At 42.0% G+C, this 19,473-nt stretch overlaps 1 protein-coding gene and 1 long non-coding RNA gene across 4 annotated transcripts; both read right to left on the reverse strand.

Annotated features, from left to right (window-relative positions):
- Nucleotides 1-3,554: 3,554 nt before the first annotated feature.
- LOC113972819 lies at nucleotides 3,555-12,225 on the reverse strand. 3 transcript variants are annotated; one of them, XR_003536019.1, is made up of 4 exons: nucleotides 11,527-12,225; nucleotides 9,771-9,879; nucleotides 7,250-8,618; nucleotides 3,555-5,423 (listed from the first exon to the last, which is right to left on the reverse strand). It is a non-coding gene; the product is annotated as an uncharacterized LOC113972819 (long non-coding RNA). The 3 variants fall into 3 exon arrangements; XR_003536020.1 differs by lacking the exon at nucleotides 9,771-9,879; XR_003536018.1 differs by lacking the exon at nucleotides 11,527-12,225 and having other exon boundaries at nucleotides 9,771-10,335.
- Nucleotides 12,226-16,444: 4,219 nt separating this feature from the next.
- CUNH1orf52 (chromosome unknown C1orf52 homolog) lies at nucleotides 16,445-19,372 on the reverse strand. Its single transcript, XM_027694263.1, has 3 exons — nucleotides 19,050-19,372; nucleotides 18,752-18,959; nucleotides 16,445-17,592 (listed from the first exon to the last, which is right to left on the reverse strand). The coding sequence occupies exons 1-3, from the start codon at nucleotides 19,305-19,307 to the stop codon at nucleotides 17,504-17,506; spliced, it is 555 nt and encodes a 184-aa protein (XP_027550064.1). The 5' UTR covers nucleotides 19,308-19,372; the 3' UTR covers nucleotides 16,445-17,503.
- Nucleotides 19,373-19,473: the final 101 nt, after the last annotated feature.

Raw genomic sequence — 19,473 nt, forward strand, 5'->3', positions numbered from 1 at the left:
CCAAGGGCCCAAGTAAAGGAAAAGTCCAGAGCCACCACCTCTAACCTGATCTTACCTGTTGAGATAGTTAAACTTTTATTCCCAACCCCTTTGATTTCCAGGCTGGAATCAGTATGTAAAGCTAAGCCTTTTACTATGCCTCCCAGAACTAATCTGTAAGCATACAGGTAAAGAAGAAAAGTATAAACAAATGTTATGGGGGGTTTTTGTTGTTGTGCATCTCATAATCAGATGCCAAAACAGGTTTCCCAGAGAAGCTGTGGGAATTCTATCCTGGAGACACTGGAAACTTGTCTGGTCCCAGCCAAGCTCACTTACGCAGCTCCTACTCCATATTGGGGCTGACCAGAGAGTCTCCAGAGGCCCCATCTAACCTAAATTACTCTCCCAACTCTCAAGTTTTCCTCGACTGGAGCTGAGACATGGCTGGGATAGAAGGAATGGAGTCCAGCCGAGCAGAACACCAGCAACAAAATTCCGTTAAAATTTTGCATGGGCACTACAGCTTGACTGCACTGACCTTACTGATGTTATCAGGGGGTTAGCTGTGCCACGAGCACTTGGATGCCTGAAGCAAAGGACATGCATTTGAAGTCCGGGAGAGGAAATTTGCCCCATTTAAAAACGCCAAAAAGATTCAAACAGCTAGCAGCTCCATTCTGGGGATTTTCTGCAAGAGAAAGTTGTTGCAACCATTTCAAACTGAGCAAACCAGTCTACAACTACCCTGATTCTTATCTTCAGACCTGCAGATTTTTCACCTGTTTTAATGGGAAAACAGATTCCTTCTGTCTACACGTGCCTTAGATTATCTGAATTACTTTCCTAAGGAATAATAACTTGCTTCACTTAAAGTAGCTGTATGTAACTTTTAGCAAGTTCCTCTAATTTAGGAGGCATTTTTGAAAATTTTTGTTACTTGGATATTTCCTTTTAGCAATTAAAACAATATTAGTAGAAAGTAGGTATTGGCCAGAGTAAGGACCAAATCCTGCAAAGATCTGGAGTACTGGCATTTGGTGTGCAGTACTTACTGCCTTCTCCCATGAGTATTAGCTATGGAAACAAAAGAAAGTTCAACATCATTGTGTTTTCCGTGCTGCTTCACACAGTATTTCCTTCATGTTCTGTATGGTTTTAAATGTTAGTTTAAGCATTTAGATTATTCCTCTATGCAATAGGCACACAGGAAATAGCTTGATGAAAAGCTGCCAATAGTTGAGTCTATAAACACAGTTTGATCTGTATCTTAGAAAATTGTTTCCATTCCAAACTGTGGTTACAAAGCACTTTTTCTTGTTGGCAGCTGGATTTTTTTTAAATCCCTATGCATCCTGTATTTGCCCAACAGAGTTGGCATTGATCACATTAAAAAAACCCTGCAGATAAAGTAACATTAAGGATCTGGCTGGAACTAACTTGAGCCAGTGGAGTAAGAATCAAAGCTGAGCTTTTGTTTTCAGCATAGCCTGTTTTGTTCAGGAGCTGCAAAGCACACAGTGCTGAATGTGAGTCTTCTTACTTGGCCTTCAACACAAAGTGAAAGCTACTTCAAGAGAATGGGACTAGAGTTTGCATCAACTCAAAGAGTCTTCTAATTAGGACACTGGCAAATATTTAGGACTGGTTTAACAGTGTAACTTTTAACACAGAGAAAGCAGTATTCTTCTGAAGGTACAAAGAGAAATGTTTTTAAACATTTTTTTTCATTAACAGATTGAGATTTCACCAATTACTTAACTTTTGCTGAGTTGATAATGTGAGAACTGTAAACAACTGAACAAGCAAAAAATCAAACTTAAGTTTGAAAAAATTGCACTGATGGGAAGGATATCCCTGGTGAAGATGCTGATTGATAGGTGGCAATGTTGATACAGTTGAATAATGAAATTATGCAGATAAATATTTCCTAATAAAAGACTGAAAAATAACCTTTCCAGCCTTGCTGACAGCATCAGAGAGATCAGCTCTGCCTCAGCAGATAGGATGAAGAAGTTGTGCTTTCCTAAGTACACAGGCTTCCATTTCTGTATACACTCAGAGACTGGTTTTGAACTGCTCTGATCTGCCTTCAGAAAATTCCATCCCTCACAGCCTACAAGATCTCCTCAGATGTATCTGAATAATAGTTTCTTATTAATTTATCATGTACCCGTGGATGGACTTTATTTTACTTTGCTGGGATTCATTTGTGTGAGTAAAACTAAAAGTGTCTGGAAATGTGAATGAGTCTCCTTTTCATTAAAGCTTAACAAATCAGTATCTTTCTTCTCTCAAGACCTGTCGCAGACAGAGGGATAAAGTGACAACTATATGACTAAAGTGGAGCTGATGACAGCTGGGAACTGGAAGCATTTGAATGCCCCAATAAAATCTATGAGCACTCTTTTTATTGAAAGCGTCTGCCTTCCTGACATCAAAATGGACTGAAATAAGAGTCCCGTGAAACTCTATCAGGCAGCTAATAGCTGTGCATCTTATCTCCAGCCTGCCAAACGACTGCTTTCTCTCAGATGCAGACACCACTACAGTCATCCACAGCTTTGTTACCCCCAGACCCTATTTTGAACTGGCCAGCCGAGGCACCCCAGAGGCCCAGAATACAGCTGCTTATCTTAGGAAGACAAACCAAGGAGAGAATAAAAGATTTATATTCTAAACCTGAGGAGGTTGCTAGACAACAGGCTGGACAAAGCTGAAGGTGTTCATTACCAAAATGGGTCCACCATCTGCTCCCTGGGCACTGGAAATATGTGCAGTTGGAATTGCCCTTTTTAAAAGCAGATTTTAGAGACTCCAAGAGCAGTTCAGTGTTTGGCTCAGACCACTGACTCCCTTTTAGAGAGTATCCTTGCCAGAAACCTTCTTAAACCAAAACTGTTTTAAGAGGCACCGCTGTCAAGATCTTACACCTGGTACACTACACTTGCATTGCTTTTGCTTGGCCCCCTCCAACAAAATCTGGTGCCTTCTCACCAGGTGCTCTGAGAAGCCACTGCCACTATCAGTCCTTCTCTGACTCCAGTGGCATGGGCCACCTGGGCTCTGGAAATTTGACTTGTAGCATCAGGATGGTTACCCTGCCTTTATGTGAAGTACTGAGCCCATTGCTCCCAGAGACATGGTCTACCTGTCCTGTTAAACTGTAATTAAAATTAAACAGGAAAGGATTTTAAGAGCCATGTAAGGCTAACCCAGATTCAAATGAGCAGCGTGATGGAAATTCTGTTCATAGCTATCAGCTAACTAAAGCAGGAGGAGTGTTCACGGCTCTGCTTTCTGTGCTTCGTTCAAACAGAAATAAGACAGTAATTCATGCTCTTTTTAGTATCTTACACTTATTTTTTAAAGTTAGTATTTGACTTTTTAGAGAATGCAAGCTAACATCTCTATGAGCTTTTCAAAACATGTCACTGAACCACAGGGCTGTCATTACCACCTCTGACTGCAATCTTACAGCATGCCAGTGCTATGGTAGGATGTCAGTCTCACTGAAGATATACTAAAAATACCAAAGTATTTTGGATACAAAGAAGCCAAATCATTACCCATAGAGTAAAAATAGTCAGTATCACAACCATCATCACCATTAACTTCTTCTAACATGGAGACAAAACCAGCAGATTGGTGGCACTCAACCTTGGTTGAAGTGAGAGAAAACACCAACAGATAATGTAGTATATTTGGTCAAAAGAAAAACACATTCAAACTTTTGCTCAAAACATCAGGAGATTCTCTGTAAAGGAAATGAAATCACTACATAAGCATTTCTCTGTCTATTTTGTCCCATATCTTTAAGCCAGGACTGCCCCAGGAGGACAAGGAAGAAGCAGAGCTCTCACCTATGTCCACCTCTGGTCTGTTGCAAAGTACATCTATCATAAATCCCATTATGCACAGGGCCCTAAAACCTGCTGCATATGCAAAATTTATTTATTAAAAATCCTGCAAAACTTACAACACTCTAAAGATATCTTGAATGACTTCCAATTACCTGCTATCAGCCAACAAAATGCCAGAATGGGGGAACACATTTGATGAGCACCTTCTTAGGAGAATCCACTTTCTTAAAGTTCCTTTCTTCCATTTCTACCATTAAAAATAGCAAATTTTTTTTAAAATCATCAATCTCAAAATTCTGAGTTTCAAGTCAGAGTCAAGTATAGAGGACTTCTAAGTGTGGTAACAGGAAAAGCAATATTAAAAAAAAGAAGTGGAAAGGTCCTTAAATTGGAAGACTGATCCTTTTTAAGAATTGCATATAGTGTGTGCTGTGCTCAAAGTACTTAAGATAATCACAAGGATGCCTTAAAGATGTGTTCTTGTAATCTTAAATTTTAAGCAACAGATGTTTCTGTATGCAAAATCTGCCATGACTTTCTCAAGTTGAAAGGACCTAGTCTATTTTTCTCTTTTACGTAAGCTAAATAATTTTATACCTCAAAAAATTTATATGCGTGCACATATGATCATTTCATTATAGTTATCCTGTATGTTACAAAGCCAAATAAACTGGGGGGAAGAAAAGCCAGAGAAACACAGGATATCAACTCAGGTTGCTGAGAGATCTGTGGAATTTCATGTGAAATATTCTCTTCTTTCTCTCCATTGTATGTGCTTCAAATGGAGCAATCAGAGAAGTTAATGGTAAGGAATCATGGAGGTTTTTTTCCATGTCCTGGAGTTCACCTATCAATAGAACTGTGTTTCATCAGAGAAAAAAGTTTTCCATACAGCCAGTATGGACTACATGTTTTGACCTGATGAGCTTTCTTGACTTGTAAAGAGCAGTGCAGCAAGGAGATTAATAGTTGATCCTGCTGGCTGCAGCGGGGAAAGTACCTCATTTGCAAACTTGCCAGAGTTGCTGCCTACCATCTGCTGACAGCTTGCTCCCAGCACTCACCCACTTCTGTCATAACAAGGAATGACAAAAGGACAGCAGCTGACGTGAAGGTGGCATCATCAAGCTTCTTTTAATTATTAATGTCCATCATAACATTCAGTCACCCCTGGGAGACAGAATAGAACCCAAGAAAATGGAGGTGAAAAGATGGATTCTCATTTGTGCTCCCTTAATCACACATCTCCTCCATTTGCTCATATTCAAATCAATCTCGGTTTAAATACCTCAAGTCATATGGTATGGTCCTTCTATTATTCCAACAGCCTCACCAGTCATGTGGTCAGGAAGAATTTCTAAATATTTAACCCAAATATTAGTCAGCTATTCTATCTCATCATGCCTCATGTGATGTATTGGTGTAATGTCCTGCTAGTCTTCTGTGGCTGCACAAACTATGGCACATAGTCCTTAGTGGCATCTCTTCCTGCCCAGCTGGTGGCAGAGGTGACACCAGGCTCTGGCACAGGGACCATCAGCCAGTCCTGCAGGGGTTCCTCTGAGCTTCCAGGAATATTACCTGGACAAAAAAATATATATTTAAATGCATTTTAGTCTTTCAAAAAATTGAAAATCAATTTACTTTCCAATTCAAAATATTTTCTGCATGGGAGTGGAAAGTCAATGTGTCTCAGCTGATTTCAAGTAGACAGGAAAGGCCACAAAGGCTTCTGTGCTTTCTCTAGTAGGCACTCACAGTAAGGCCACTCTTCAGGTGAGATCTGTTATAGAAGTGGGAGCTATTGAAACTATTCAAAATATTTACATTCTTTAGTGGATAGAAGCACTACTTTATCCTAATCTCTTCTCTAATTACTTGAGTTTTCAGCCATGCCACAGTATAATCTGTGTAATGTCAACAACAAAGACCCACAGCATTTTAATACAACAAATTTCACATAGATATTACAGTGATGGGGATTCTGAAAGACCATGTATATTTAATAGATTAAATCAATTTCTCAATGTATATTTTTCCTTGTTTAACCCCTCAACCTTCCTTCTTATTGCTAAAATTTGTTTCCTAAATGCCATATGCTTCTCCAGAATAAGAAGACTCAGTGGCATGTAAAAAACTAATTATGTAAAGTTAAGCTTCTGTTTTTTTTTTTTACATTGAACTGTGAGATCTAAAATGACTGATTTTTTAAAAATCTATTTTTGGATGAGTTTAACTTTGTATGTTTCCAAACACCAGTTTCTGCTCTGAAACATCATGTGCAAGATCATTTTCAGTATTCTTCCACTTTTGTCTGGCAAATTCCCCTGTTGTCTATATATGAAAGAAACACACCTAAACCGGATATACTGAGTGTAAAAACAGAATTTGCATGGGAGGGACAAGGGCAGGGGGAAGTCTGAAACTAAAATTACTCCAAGTGGCTTTTTCAAACTGTGTTTCCAAGGTGACAAAAACCCTTTTATTGCAAGGTTGCTCATTTATCTTGTACAGTTGCCAGGATTTTGATCTAATTTTTAGGTCTGAAGAACTAAAATTATCCCACTCCTTCTCAAAATAAAACCCAACCAAACACAACAAAACAGGTTTTAACTGTTTAGTGGCTTCTACCCTTACAACCAGCAACAAAGGAAAATCAGGTCAAATTGTAAATGTGCCAATTTTAGCATCCCTTTGGAAGATGTATCCCCAAACAGCACATTCTAATCATGCATATAGTTCATCAGTTATCCCAGGCTAAATTATGTGCTGAGACCCCATTACCAGTTTGCAGCCTTTCTGAGCTGGCACCTTGTACACGTGTGTGACAGACAGGGCCCTACCTGTTTTCCTTTCTAAACAACACAGGGGCTTAAGGAAGACCCTTAGGTATTTACCTGCTTTACCTGAGGAACCCCAGAGAATGATGACCCCCTAGTTTTACCTCCTGTCTTCCCCTTATCACTTCCTTACCCTCACTTACTCTGTCACAGCTGAGCTTACTGCAGGAGTTTGGGACAAGTGCCATGGCACAGCTTCACAGGAGATTAACTTCCTGAAGCGAGACTTTACCATCCTAGACCTCACATCCGCTGTGGTCCTCACACACCTCTTCCTTGGGCCTTGGAAGGGCTTCGCCCATAATGCTCCCAGGGCCTTGAGCTTTGCCATGCCCAGGGGCAGAGCCCTCTCTAGATAGTAAAATGAGTTTATCAGTCTTTTTGTCTGTCAGTTACTTAAAACAGTCTTAGCAGGCAGCAACCTCTAACATAGACAGGTTTACTGCTCATTCCGATGGAAACCCATTCTCCAGGATTCAGTGTGCTCAAGGAGGCAACATGCAGGGCTGATTCTGCTGACTGCCCCCCCTCCTCTGCCCACCCAGTGAAAACCAGCTTGTGACTCACAAAGGCGTCCTGGTCTCCAGTGGCGTTTCTGGTTCCACACATCATTTGAGAAGGACAACAGTTGTTACAGACGGATGTTAGGAAAGACTGCTTCCCAAGGAGGCATTTCCTTTGCTGCTGACTGGCATGAGCTCCGTTACTTCCCATGCTCAGTGCCGTGGCTGCTGTTGCCTTAGAGATCAAAACCAACTGAAAGAGAATCTGCTCTTCCTAGGCACCAGGGTCTCCTACAGAACTGGTTGATGCTCATCTTTCACCATTAAGAAATCCTGTTGTAGTCATTGGACACTACTGCCAGGCAAGAGAGTCAGTATGAGAGTGAGCATCAATTGCTTGTGCAAGGGCAAAAGCAGCAGCAACTGCAGGTCCGACCCTGGAGTGCTGCTTGTGCCCTGCGGGAAGTCGGACAACACAGGGTGAGCAGGACGCCAGTGCACAATTGCTCCATCAGACTGACTCTCTACTCAGGTAACATGTAAGACACCAGCTCCCCCTGCTTCTCTAACTCGAGGTACTTCCCAGAAACCCCAAACTACTTGTTCGCTGTGCCAAGTCTTGCCAGCACTTAGTGTGCAATGTTAAGGAACCCCATTAGAAACTGTACCCAAAACATCAAAGAAACAGTGAATTATGTAGTTTAATATGTCTGATTCAGCAAGCACTGCAGAGTCAACTGTCTCCCTCAAAGCACACTGCACATGGCCTTGGTGTTTCTGTCTGAAAAGCACATCCAAATCCCCCTGCCTGTCCACAGGAGATACAGGAAGAGATGCTCCCAAGGCTTTTAGGCCAGTCAGCAGGGGCAAGCCCCACCTTATTAAAGCAGCTATGATGCTGCAAATCTGGGCATCTCAGCCCCTTTGCACTGGCTTGTGCTCTCCCTGGCAATTTGCATACAAAATGTATATTCTTTAAACACATTCACAAATGTTAACCTGAAGCAGAATTTTTCTTTGCCTGTCAGCAAAGAACATCTGGAAATGATCAATCTCTCTCTCCACCTTGCCCAAATGTCTTCAGGGAGAAATTAATCTTTTAAGACATCTATATTAAAATGAAAAAATGCTTCTGTAAGCTTGCTAAATTCAGTTAAGTTTTCCTGCGAAGAAAGCATGGGAGGGGAAAGGAATTCATTTTTTCTAGGAGTAAAAAAATACAAATCCATTTCCTTACTCTGCTGTTAGGTGCATGGCAAGGCTTCCATTGAGAAACAAAGGATCCCAACACTGTAAATTCACATGTGCAATTACCTAATACACAGCAGACTTTCCATTGCCTGTAGTGGGATTCATGCATAGCAGAACTTCATACACATGTGTAGCTTCTTGCAGGAATGGATGCAGCATCTCTAAGGAGAAACGTTACCGGTCTGGGAACTGATAAGAAATGATCAGTGCTACAATTTACTCTCACTTTCATTCTCCACCACCCTTTGCACTTGATATAAGAACCAGTGAATCAATTAATAGGAAAAAAACAGTTTAAGGTGAGGAAAAAGCTGACTTTAGAAGGCAATGTTTCTACCAAGAGCAGAAACATTGAACTCAGTGTGTTTTTCCCAGCAAGGTGTATTTTGGGGGAGAGTCGGGGGTGCTGTGCGTGCAGGGCCCCTCACTTGGGCAGGGTGTGCCTGCACAAGTATTTCAGTTTGGATCAGGAGGCAGCTTTTGAAGTGACTCTCCCTATCAGCCTGGCAGACTCTGCTTTGGTTTTCAGAGTGCACCAGCTGGATTCCTTTCAGATGAAACTCAAACCAGAAGATGCACTCCAGGAGTGCATTTAATGCACTTGGACTGCTGCTGGGCATTGCTCCTGTGGGAGCAAAGCCGAGCTAGCCCACAGCATGGACTAGTTCACCTTACAGGCACTCTCCTATTGTGCCAAATGACTTACGAACACAAATGTAGCCACAGATTAAAGACCATCCTTCAGCACGATATCAGAAATAGAACCGATCGCATATAGCTTCCCAAAAACCCTATAGCATTAACCAGGGGAGTCAGTAAACCTGCTTATTCTTATGAAAACAGAAGATCTACTAATTTAGCAAACAAAAGCCATATACAGCATAATTGAGAAAAACAAACAAATGCTCAAGATGGACTGACCACCTAAAATGGATTATTTACTCTCGAGTGCCAGGAAAGCAAATTCCCCAACCGCTAGTATTGCTGGTTCTTAATGCTCAAGTGTGTATGCACAATCTGGGATATAAACACAGTTCTGACCGAAAATCCTGTAGAGTTGCCCAGGAATTAGTGCTATTATTAAATGTGATACTTTTTCAGGTTAATTTCTGCAGAATGCTATTAAAATCTAAGAGACTTTTGCAGCATGAGAAGGAAGAGCAAAAATCAGGGTCTACCAAATATTCCCAATATAAAATAACTGATTCATTTAAGCCCCCTCACATTATTTCCTAAACTCTGCATTTCAGAGCAATCAATGAAGACAATTGTGTAACCCCCAGCACTACTGTTCTGCTATAGCCAAAGCAGCATCAAGTGATGCTTCCACCTACCATGGGGCATATCCAGCCCCTGGAAACATTTGCCCTTTAAGCAAATCACAGTAAGTATTTTCACAGTGAATAAGACCATTATCTTTCAGCTTCGTAAGTTGCCAAAATCCTGTGAAAAATTAAATGAGGTCTTTTAATTAAAAGCCTAAACACATACAGTGGGTCAGTTCCATCTCAAGGCCCCCCATTGCTTCTCTCAAGTATAATGGTAGTTTCTTTTCATTCCTTCTGAATAGTCATGAGAAAAAAGTTGGCTTTAAGGGCTAATTTAACTTCTGAGTGAACTGCAGGGCCTGACTGTTAAATCCTGTCCAGAGTTACCCTAGTAGAGCAGCAACACAATCCTCAGTATAAGTCTGCTCCAAGGAAACTTGGATGCAGTGCACTGGAGCAGGTTTTGTGACCAAACAAACTGCTCTCAGAAATAATGTCTTTTGCTATAACTCTGTCATTTAGCTTAGAATTAGTTTGGATTTTTTTAAATGACATTAAAGTTGTTTTCTTTTTCCCTTGGCTATGTCAAAACAAAAGAACCAAGGCAAAACCTGAGGTAAATCACATGATCAGGAATACATCATCCTGAGCCATGTACACCTGTGCTGACACACAAGCAGAGTCCTTGCTTTCTATGAACACAAAACTGCAAATGATAGAACTGCATTAGTGGGTTACATGCTTCCACAAAATGGAGAAAAAAGTTATAAGCTCTCTTGTTCAACTGCATGTTTTTGCAGACTTCTACTGATTCACTAGTGCAATAAGTTGCCAGCACTGGCAGAAGGGCTGGTGGTGCCGGTTGCATCCCTATCTTCCCTTCCAGCACTGTTTTAAAGCCAAGAGGTCTGACAGGAATGGTGTGGGCCCAGCTGGCCTGGGGCAGCCCATGGGCTGGGTCACCTTGGGGAAGGCACATTCCTGCCTTGTTTTTGTAACCTTCTATGAAAGGTTAGGAGTCCATGGTAAAATTAGATAAATGCAACTTTTCAAAGTCAATTCTTCCTCACTTTCTTATTTTACAGAAGTAAGGGTTTTTCCTGGGTATTCTTAAATTTAAACCAACTATAACTTTTTCATTCTGATAAAACCCTTTTCCTTGGGCTTTTCTCTACTAAGTTAGAAAGTTTGAAACTCAGTAATTGTCTGAAATATTAGCATGACATTTAACCATTCCTTATTTTCATATTGATTTTCACTGCTTTGTTGAAGACAAACCCATTTGACTAAAATTGTGTGCCAAATAAGTTTTTTCATTATGATCCATCAATGTAAGAATTATTTTTTTAAAGAGGAAGGATTATGGTAACTCTACACAGCATTCAAAAATCATGTGAAATTTACAGTGTTTAAAAGCTGTTTAAAATGCCTTTGTCTAGAGCAAGATATCAGGAAAGCAAACAAATTAGATGTGTACTGTTTCAAGAGACACAAATTAATTATTAGAAAGTAAACTAGAAGTGAATTGGGGTCTGTGGTGTAGAGCAGAGCTGCAGATTCAACAGGCACTGTGCCAGCAGGTAACAAAAGCGCTCTCTGCTGGAGCAGCACGGCTGGAAAACCAGCAAACAGGGGATGCAAGAGCCAAATTATTGATCACAGGGCCCGTTTGTCCAGAGGTCTGGTGGGTGATTCTGCCAATTGGACAGTGCATCTTCCTGCCAGCTATGTGATACTTTTCTGACTCAACAGCTGTCCCAAGAAGGATGAGAATAGGCAGGGAAATAGGGGATCCCCAGCCAGGGCAGGGGATGATACACACCTGGGATCCTCACAAGGTCAGACCAGAGTTCATTTGTCACTGGCTCTGAAGCATTCAAGGAGCCCCGGATTTAGACACATATAGTCTGTATCAGGTAAGTCTCCCTGTTCCATCAGCACTGAAATCACTTCATGACATGGATTCCCCTTACTTTCATATGACCAGTTTGAGGTGTCAGTTGTGCTTCTGTGGGGAAATAATGCAATGAATCTATTAATATTAATGTAATAATTCTATAGCATATAACTCTGTGTTGTCTTATATGTCTATGGGTTGCTTTATATAGATACTTTGAAAAAAATAAGTTTGCAATGTGTAAGCAGTACTTCATTACTATGCCAAAGATCATGGTGATGGGGCTTATTTAAACTGTCAGAGAGATACAGCTTTTTTACAAGTATCCAAGAGGCACTCACAAAGATTCCTGTGAGAACAAGCCACTAATGGTAAGCAAACCTTGTACAAAACACAGTATTCCTAACTATTAAAACAGTATGTTTTAAACAAGCCCTTGCCAATCTTACAACTACATTACCCTTTGAAACATTTCAGACAATATATAAACTCTTAATCTCACAAAATACAATTTTCTCAGTCCTAAAAAAGGATTAGAGAAAGTGACACTTGTTCTAGACCGGAAGCCTAGAACAGAGAAACTTTTTTTTTTTTTGTAAAACCCTTCTTTAGGTCTTTATTAAGTAGTTGTGATCTTTTCTACAAAATCAGTTAAATTAGTCTCACATTACCTGGGCTGGGTTCCTTAAAATGTCTCTTACAAAACTGGACCATGTTCTGCTCCCAACAGAAAGACTCTCCAGTGACTTTTGCTGGGACCCTGCTGCTGGCAGGGTGTTGTTTGTTTGATGGCTTGGTTTGAGGAGAGTGTGTTAATCCTCTCCTGAGAAGTTCTGTGGTTTAATTCCCCATTACACTTTCCAGGGGTTACCCTGTGTTAATCCTGTATTTGTTTTCATACCAGTCCATCTGCATCAAGAAACATATGGTAGGAGAAGTTATGGTGAGGGATGGGACATCAGTGTTCAACCCAAAGAATAAGTTCACCTTGTTAGAAGATAACAAAAAACAGACTTCTGGTGTTGCTGCTCACAGCTACAGCAAAGCAAGTATGTGATTAATCTTTTGAGCTACCAAAACTAAAGCATTCTAAAGGTGAAGGCCACTTCGTCTTCTAAATGAAGAGCCCTGATAAAATTATTTGATAAGGACCAAAAATGTTTATCTCCATTCATTGAATTCATTGCATTCTTCTGTCAATCCAGCTCCACAGGTCCTGGCATCCCTGAAAATTCCTGCTTTCTTCATAAGTGCCCTGAAGAAAACAGTTCAAAGGAACTAGCAGCACAAACCCATTCCAATCTCTGGCGCGACTCTGCCTTCCAGGTCCAACAGATCTTTGCACATTTCTAACAGTGACACAAATTCTGTGGACTCCTCTGAATATGATGTTGTTCCTTTTGATCTGTGATACTCCCAGCATAAAGAACTGGCTCAATGGAATCTCTATCCCTCTGTTATTCCTGCTATTTCTTGGTTCCTAATTATATACTTATAAACTTTCAGAAAGCAGTCCACTTCTACCAGCAGGTTTGTCTGAGGAACAGAACTATTCCCTGAGATTCCAGTATCCCACGGGAAGCCTCCTGTGCAATGAAAACACTGTATTTCCTTTCAGCAGTTTTCTGTATTTTGCCAACATTTTGCTCTACAGAAATCCTGCTTTTGTTTCAGTGTTGACATTTTGAGACAGCTGCAGACTGCCCAGCTAATTGCTGCCTCTTGCTGCATCATTTGTTAAACTTCGCCTCAGTCAAGGCATCCAGAAAACCCCTTTGGCAGTAATGGAATCAGATTTCTTAGCAAGGTGCCTCCATTTGCTCAAGGGTTTTCTAAACACATCCTATGCTAGTGTTTTTGAGAGTGTTTTCCCCTGTAACATTTGCCCCCCTGTGAATTACAGAGAGGAGTCGGCATCTCCTCCCGAGCATGCCTGGACAGCCATTTCCACTCAGTTGCTGTAGAGCAACTCACCTGTCAACAAGCTCACCTCCGTAGGGCATCAGTACCACCACGCTTTGCCCAGGCCTGATGGTTGCTGTGATTTTTCCAGCTATTCAGAAACCAACCTTTCAGATTTTCCCAGTCTAACAAGTAATTGCAGGTGTCCTTAAACAACACCTCTCAAAATGGAAATGCTGCATCGCTGTAACCATTGCTGGGGTCCCTTTCAAGCAGTACAACCATTTATCCTTCAAGAACACACACTTCTGCTGTGATCATCTTCCATGCTTTTAAAGACACAAACCATTTGTAAATGAATCAGTGTTTCACCAGTGTCAGTATGCATCAGGAACAGCAGTGTAACAGAGGGATGCCTTGCCACAACCTCCCCATTAGCATTTCTGGGAGGAAGCACTGCCTGCCATAAAATCCATTATCCTCAAGAGATGTGCTTCTATATTGATGTGAATTCTTCTTTCCCAGATCATCCTGTCTTTCTTGGAAAGCCAAGTAACACAGCTGCTATTGTGCCAGCATCTGGAAGCAAAACAATGTGCTCACTGCAAATAAATTGCCTTCCAGACCCCATTTTTCCAATTTCGACAAAATTTTAGGATAATTTCCTCAAATCAAACCCATACGCATTTTTTACTATCTTTTTTCCTGTTACACATAATGATCATAATCAGATTTGATTAATCATAAAATCAGTAAAATGATGAGTTAATAGAGGACTAATTTTCAGAGGCAATCTTCCCCATTTGTCAGTGGGAGTATATGTTCACTCTCACAGTCTTCTCTTGAAAGACAATCCAGGATAAACTGCCCTATAGTTAGACACTTTTTGAACATCTGCGCTATCAGTCCAAGTTTAGTTGCTGTTCACTCACACGTTTCACAGATCCTGATGCATAGAGTAGACAAATTTTCATTGTTAGATGCCCAAACCTGAAGAAAACCTACGAGTCTATTTCTTGAAGTCTTTTGAGTTGCATCAGAAGCTGCAGCACAACCCCTTCTCCTGAAGATGATGCATTGAAGCATCTCTACCAAACCCAACTTCCAGCCGCAGAACCAATCCACCCAGATAACTAAGCTTCAGACAGGCTCTCACAGCTTTGTTTCAGATGTCTTACTTCAGAAGAAGCAGCGTAGTTGTTTGTGCCATTTCTCCTGAATAGGGAAGCTGCCATGGTCACTGATTATAATGAAGATTTCATCAACCTGTAAATAATACAACTAATCATTCCCAGATTAATCCCAGCCACACTGGTTTTCTCCTTGGAAATTGAGTATCAGATGGTGTTAACTTAAGACAGTTGGATACTTTGTATATCATATGATCTGAAAACAAAAGAAGTGATTGGCATGGTAACTTCCTGAGCTGCCCTGTAGAATACCAGAGCAAACAATACAAAGGCCTCCTTGGTCATAGCATTCATGGGAATGCATCCTATTTCCAGAGCTGGTGACATTAACCTTCAGCTGTAATGCTCTTCAAGGAGCACTTCTCTAGCAAACAGAAGTATTTTAACACTTGAGAAATGAGCACTCCATTAAATATTATGGATTTTTTCATGTGAAATCCTTCAAATGACAAGAAATGGTACCATTCATCCCACATAAACCTGGAATAAATTCTGTACCTACAGGATAGCAGAGGCAGATTTCTCAAAAAGTGTCTTGCTAGATATGCTATAATCTGCAACTCACTGCCTGGACACAAACCAACCATCTGGGAAACTGACCGAACATCTGATTTTCGTATCTGAACAGGAACTTGCTGCTATTCCCTACCCTCAGCTCTCTGTGACAGCTACAGTACAAACACATCCCTGTTAAAAAAGGAGAAACCAAATCACAGTGAGCCTTTTCTTTCAGAGGCTTCCCATTCAGCACTTCAAGTAAAACATCCTTCATTTCTTTGTAAACAAATCTCACAGAAACCATTTGATCTCGGATGACCAGGACCTAGAGACCAGCTATCTGAATAGCTTGTGACACTCTGCATCCTGAAGTGGATGATGTAAGGCTTCAGTGCCTGCATGGAGACAGCTGTTCCTATTAGAGAACTGCTCTGATTTACATGGCAGTTTTTGGCGGAAGTTTCACATTCTATTACTGCAGTGAAGGAGAATTTACATTAGCATTCTAGACAAAGTGACGTATGGGCATGTATCATTTATCATTATCTCTCAACTCAACAAGATGCAGACGTCCAGAGTTCCTGAACTGTCCTGCTACACTGGCTGCCCACCTAGTAAAAGCTCCATTTCAGCAAGCAGTCGTATTTGACTGTGGCAAAGGGGTCTTTATCCCTGGTGGAACTTTGCAGCGTCATCACTAAGGGTGTGAGAGGCTTTTTCCCCTTCCAACCCAGAGGCCAGCCCTGCCCTGCTCTAGCCCAGCATCGCAACTGTGGATGGAGTATTTTGAGAAACCCTACACAGAGCTGGCACTCCATAAGCTTTGTCATGACAGCATCCCTCATCCTGGAGCTTGCTAGGACAGCGTCCGATATTTGGGTTTGTGCATGGGGAACCCTCAGGTGTGTACAAGTACCATTTTTTGAATTGGTTCCAGACTAACAGCACAGAAGGGGTGGAATACATCACGGATTTGGCCCGACAGCCTGTGAAATTGGCAAGGAGTAGTTGCGGACTCTGCAGGCAGACGAGGATCTGGAGAAAGCATTAGCACACCACCAAGGCTAGAACGGCATAACTTGTTGATAATTTCACATATTCACTGAAAATCAATACATTTTTCTATATACTGACGTTCAAAAGATTTTTTAAAAATCACTTAAGAAATATTAACATCATATTAGCACATATGCATACAAAGTCTGTTCTGCCAAAGAAAAGGTAGTCCAAGACAGAAGGAAAAAGCACAAATGTTTACATTAAAATTTAATTTCATAAACTTCTATTAGTAGGCCCTAACCTCACTGCAGACTTCCTAAGGCACAAAATCTTTATATGAAAAGAAACCTAGAGCAACCCTTCCTTCAGTCCAGTGCCAGCTGGTACCTTTTCATACACAGACTCAAAACTCCATACAGCAGGATGTCGCAAAGGCAACATACATTGACTAGCACTTTTAGAATATTACCAACTGTTTGTACTGAAATAAATACAATTTGGCAATAAAAACCATCACAGCTTTGTTATAATTTTCATCCACATAAATATCTAGATTCTATTTTCTGTTTCAGGAAGAATACATTAAATGCTTCAATTCTTCCTGCATCAGTTAGTCTCATGATTCACTGATGCAGATCCCATAATATCAAAATAATTATAAAACATTAAACTCCATTATTAGGTCCAATTTTTTTTCAGATTGTAGTTGTATATTTATTTAAACAAAAAAAACCCTAAGGAATCTGTTGAGTCATACATCCCTGAGTGGCATATAGTATAGAATTCATCCATCCTATTCACCAGGCATGCAATGCAATATTTATACTGCAGATGTTTTCAAATGTGGTTTTATTCCAGTGATCTATTTGCAGTCTAGACATACATTTAAAAACAACAATATGCAAACATATCACAGAACAGTACCTAAAAAAATCTTTAGTATATACTCCTTTATAAAAGGTTTTGACACAATGGAAAAGTCAGTCCCGAAAAACTCATGTTACCAGGTTTCTTGATAAACAAAATATTATGAAGCCCTCTAACCTGCATGAGCACAAGTATCCATAGCAATGGATCCCTCTTTTAAATCCTCCTTTTAAATAAACAGGTTTAAATTTTGTTTGGTAAACAAGTTTCTATCACAACACTGTCCATTTAATTTTGTGCTTTCCAAAAGGCAAGCATACTACAGAAATAAAATTCCCTACCCGACAGGAGAGAGAAATTCAGTAAACATGTATTTGTTTCCCATTCCAGCAGAGGAATCCAAGTTCACTGAAATTTTTGTTATGTCTAAATCCATCACACCCTGCTTATACCTTCTTCTTCTTCTTCTTCGCCTGCTCTCCAGAGTCTACTTTACGTTTCTTAGCAGAAGCTGGTTCATCATCTTTTTCACCATCTTTAAATAAAAGACAGAGTTAATCAAAGTCAGCAAAGCCAGTATTTTGTCTTAAACAGCATCCTTGTCTCAGAACAACTGACTTAACCACACTTGAGAGGCCTGGAAAAAAGACACAGTAGTATTAACTGATAATATCCTCATTTTTGGAATACAGACAGTATGTGGACAGAACAGGAACGGTTATTTGTTATCACTACCATAGACCACTGAGGACAACTAAGAAGAGGCTTTATGCTATTGTACAGTATCTGTTCTAAAAAACTTATTATTTGAATAGATAATAATAAAAGCTAGAAAAGGACATTTTAGAAGCAGGAAATAATGTCAAGGTAAATTAACCATTTATAGTCTTACTTTAGATGAAGACTAAGAGAAATGCATGGGATGAACACAGAGAACACATGGAGTAAGACATATGGCAAAAAAAGAGCAAGACAGCAAAAAACCTATTCCTTTGGGAAAGGTTTGCTGAGAACTTTACTGGTGAACCAAAACATTACTGTGTGTTCTGAAAGCCCAGAATTTCTTCTTCTGGTTTTGTTCTCTTGGTTGTTGCTGGTTATTCTCTTTCTCCAGCAATTAAAAAAAAAAAATTCCTCCCACCTGTCAAATATTTCTTTACTTCCTAGATTACCATTGCAGCTTGTACCATGATTAAAAGTGAAGGGGATAGTAAATATTTTCTTCAGTAATCTGTCACATGGACATACTATTTAATTCCCCTCTTGGACCCCAAGTTTTGCAAATGGCCTAAAAATAATCTGACCTACACCTACACCCAAGGTCAACACAGCAACACCTGAAGAAACTCTCATACCACCGTTTTAGCAGCACCATGACTGAATCTGTTACATTCACAGAACTACAGCTCTACAGTCTTTAATCCTTCCCTGCTAATAGCAATGGGACAGGAGCAGAGGGACTGCTGGGGGGCTCTATATTGACTCTAGGAAAGCCGAAACACCGGCAGTGCAGTCCAACCATCCCTGCAGGCACAGCGCTCTGCCCTTGGGCAGCCAGGGATGCAGGACAGGCCTGCGGGCTCAGGGCAGGGAGGGCTCCGCTCACCGACCACTCAGGGACCCGCCTGCCCAGCCCAGCTCTCGAAACGCACCCAGCCTGTGCAGAGCACAGCCGCCCCACGCCAGGGTCTCACCCGATTCCAGGGACTCCTGCTCCTCGTCTGGCAGGAACTTGGCCTTGCCGGCCGGCCGGGGAGCGTCGTCGCCGTTGTCCTCGTAGATGTTGGACCACTTGATGGCCATGTCGACGGCGGGCGCCGGCGGCGGCGGCTTCTCGGGCGGGCTGTAGGTCTCCGGCGGGGGCACGGCGTTGCTCCTCCACACCTTGAATTCCCTGGGGGGCTGCGGGAGAGACCAGAGCGCCCGTCACACTGCGCCGGGGGGCCGGGGACGGCCCTCCCGGCGCCTCGGCCCCCGCCGCGCCCCCCACACCTCCTCGGGCGCCCGCAGGACGCGGCTCTCCCAGTCGATCTCCTTGTTGAGCGGGTTGTAGAGGAAGGCGGGCGGCTGCGACACCCGGCGGAAGAGCTCGTCGGGCGGCGGCAGCCGCGGCCGCCCCGGGCTGCCCTCCGCGGACGCGCCGGCCCCCGCGGGGCGCTCGTCGGGCTGGGGCTCGTCGGGCTCCGAGTCGGAGCTGGAGCTGCCGTAGGCCGCGAAATAGCCCAGCGGGTCCTCCCCCTGCGCCGCCATGGCGGGGCCGCGCCTCGCACCGCCCGCGGAAACCGCGCCCGCGCCGAGGGTTCCGGCCCCGCCGCGGCCGGAGCGGCACCGCGCCGCCCTCGGGGGAACCGCGGCCGGCCCCGGGAGCAGGGATCCAGCAGGACGAGGGAAGAGCTGACCCGCCGGGCGATGCAGG

Source organism: Neopelma chrysocephalum, unplaced genomic scaffold (genome assembly GCF_003984885.1).
Source record: "Neopelma chrysocephalum unplaced genomic scaffold, ASM398488v2 Primary Assembly neopelma1_97, whole genome shotgun sequence".
Classification (NCBI taxonomy): domain Eukaryota; kingdom Metazoa; phylum Chordata; class Aves; order Passeriformes; family Pipridae; genus Neopelma; species Neopelma chrysocephalum.

Coding starts and splice junctions, on each gene's coding strand:
- CUNH1orf52 (XM_027694263.1), bottom strand. CDS start 19,307: ATGGCGGCGCAGGGGGAGGACCCGCTGGGCTATTTCGCGGCCTACGGC. Junction 18,960..19,049: donor TCCTGCGGGCGCCCGAGGAG/GTGTGGGGGGCG, acceptor TCTCTCCCGCAG/CCCCCCAGGGAATTCAAGGT. Junction 17,593..18,751: donor GCAGGAGTCCCTGGAATCGG/GTGAGACCCTGG, acceptor TTTTATTTAAAG/ATGGTGAAAAAGATGATGAA.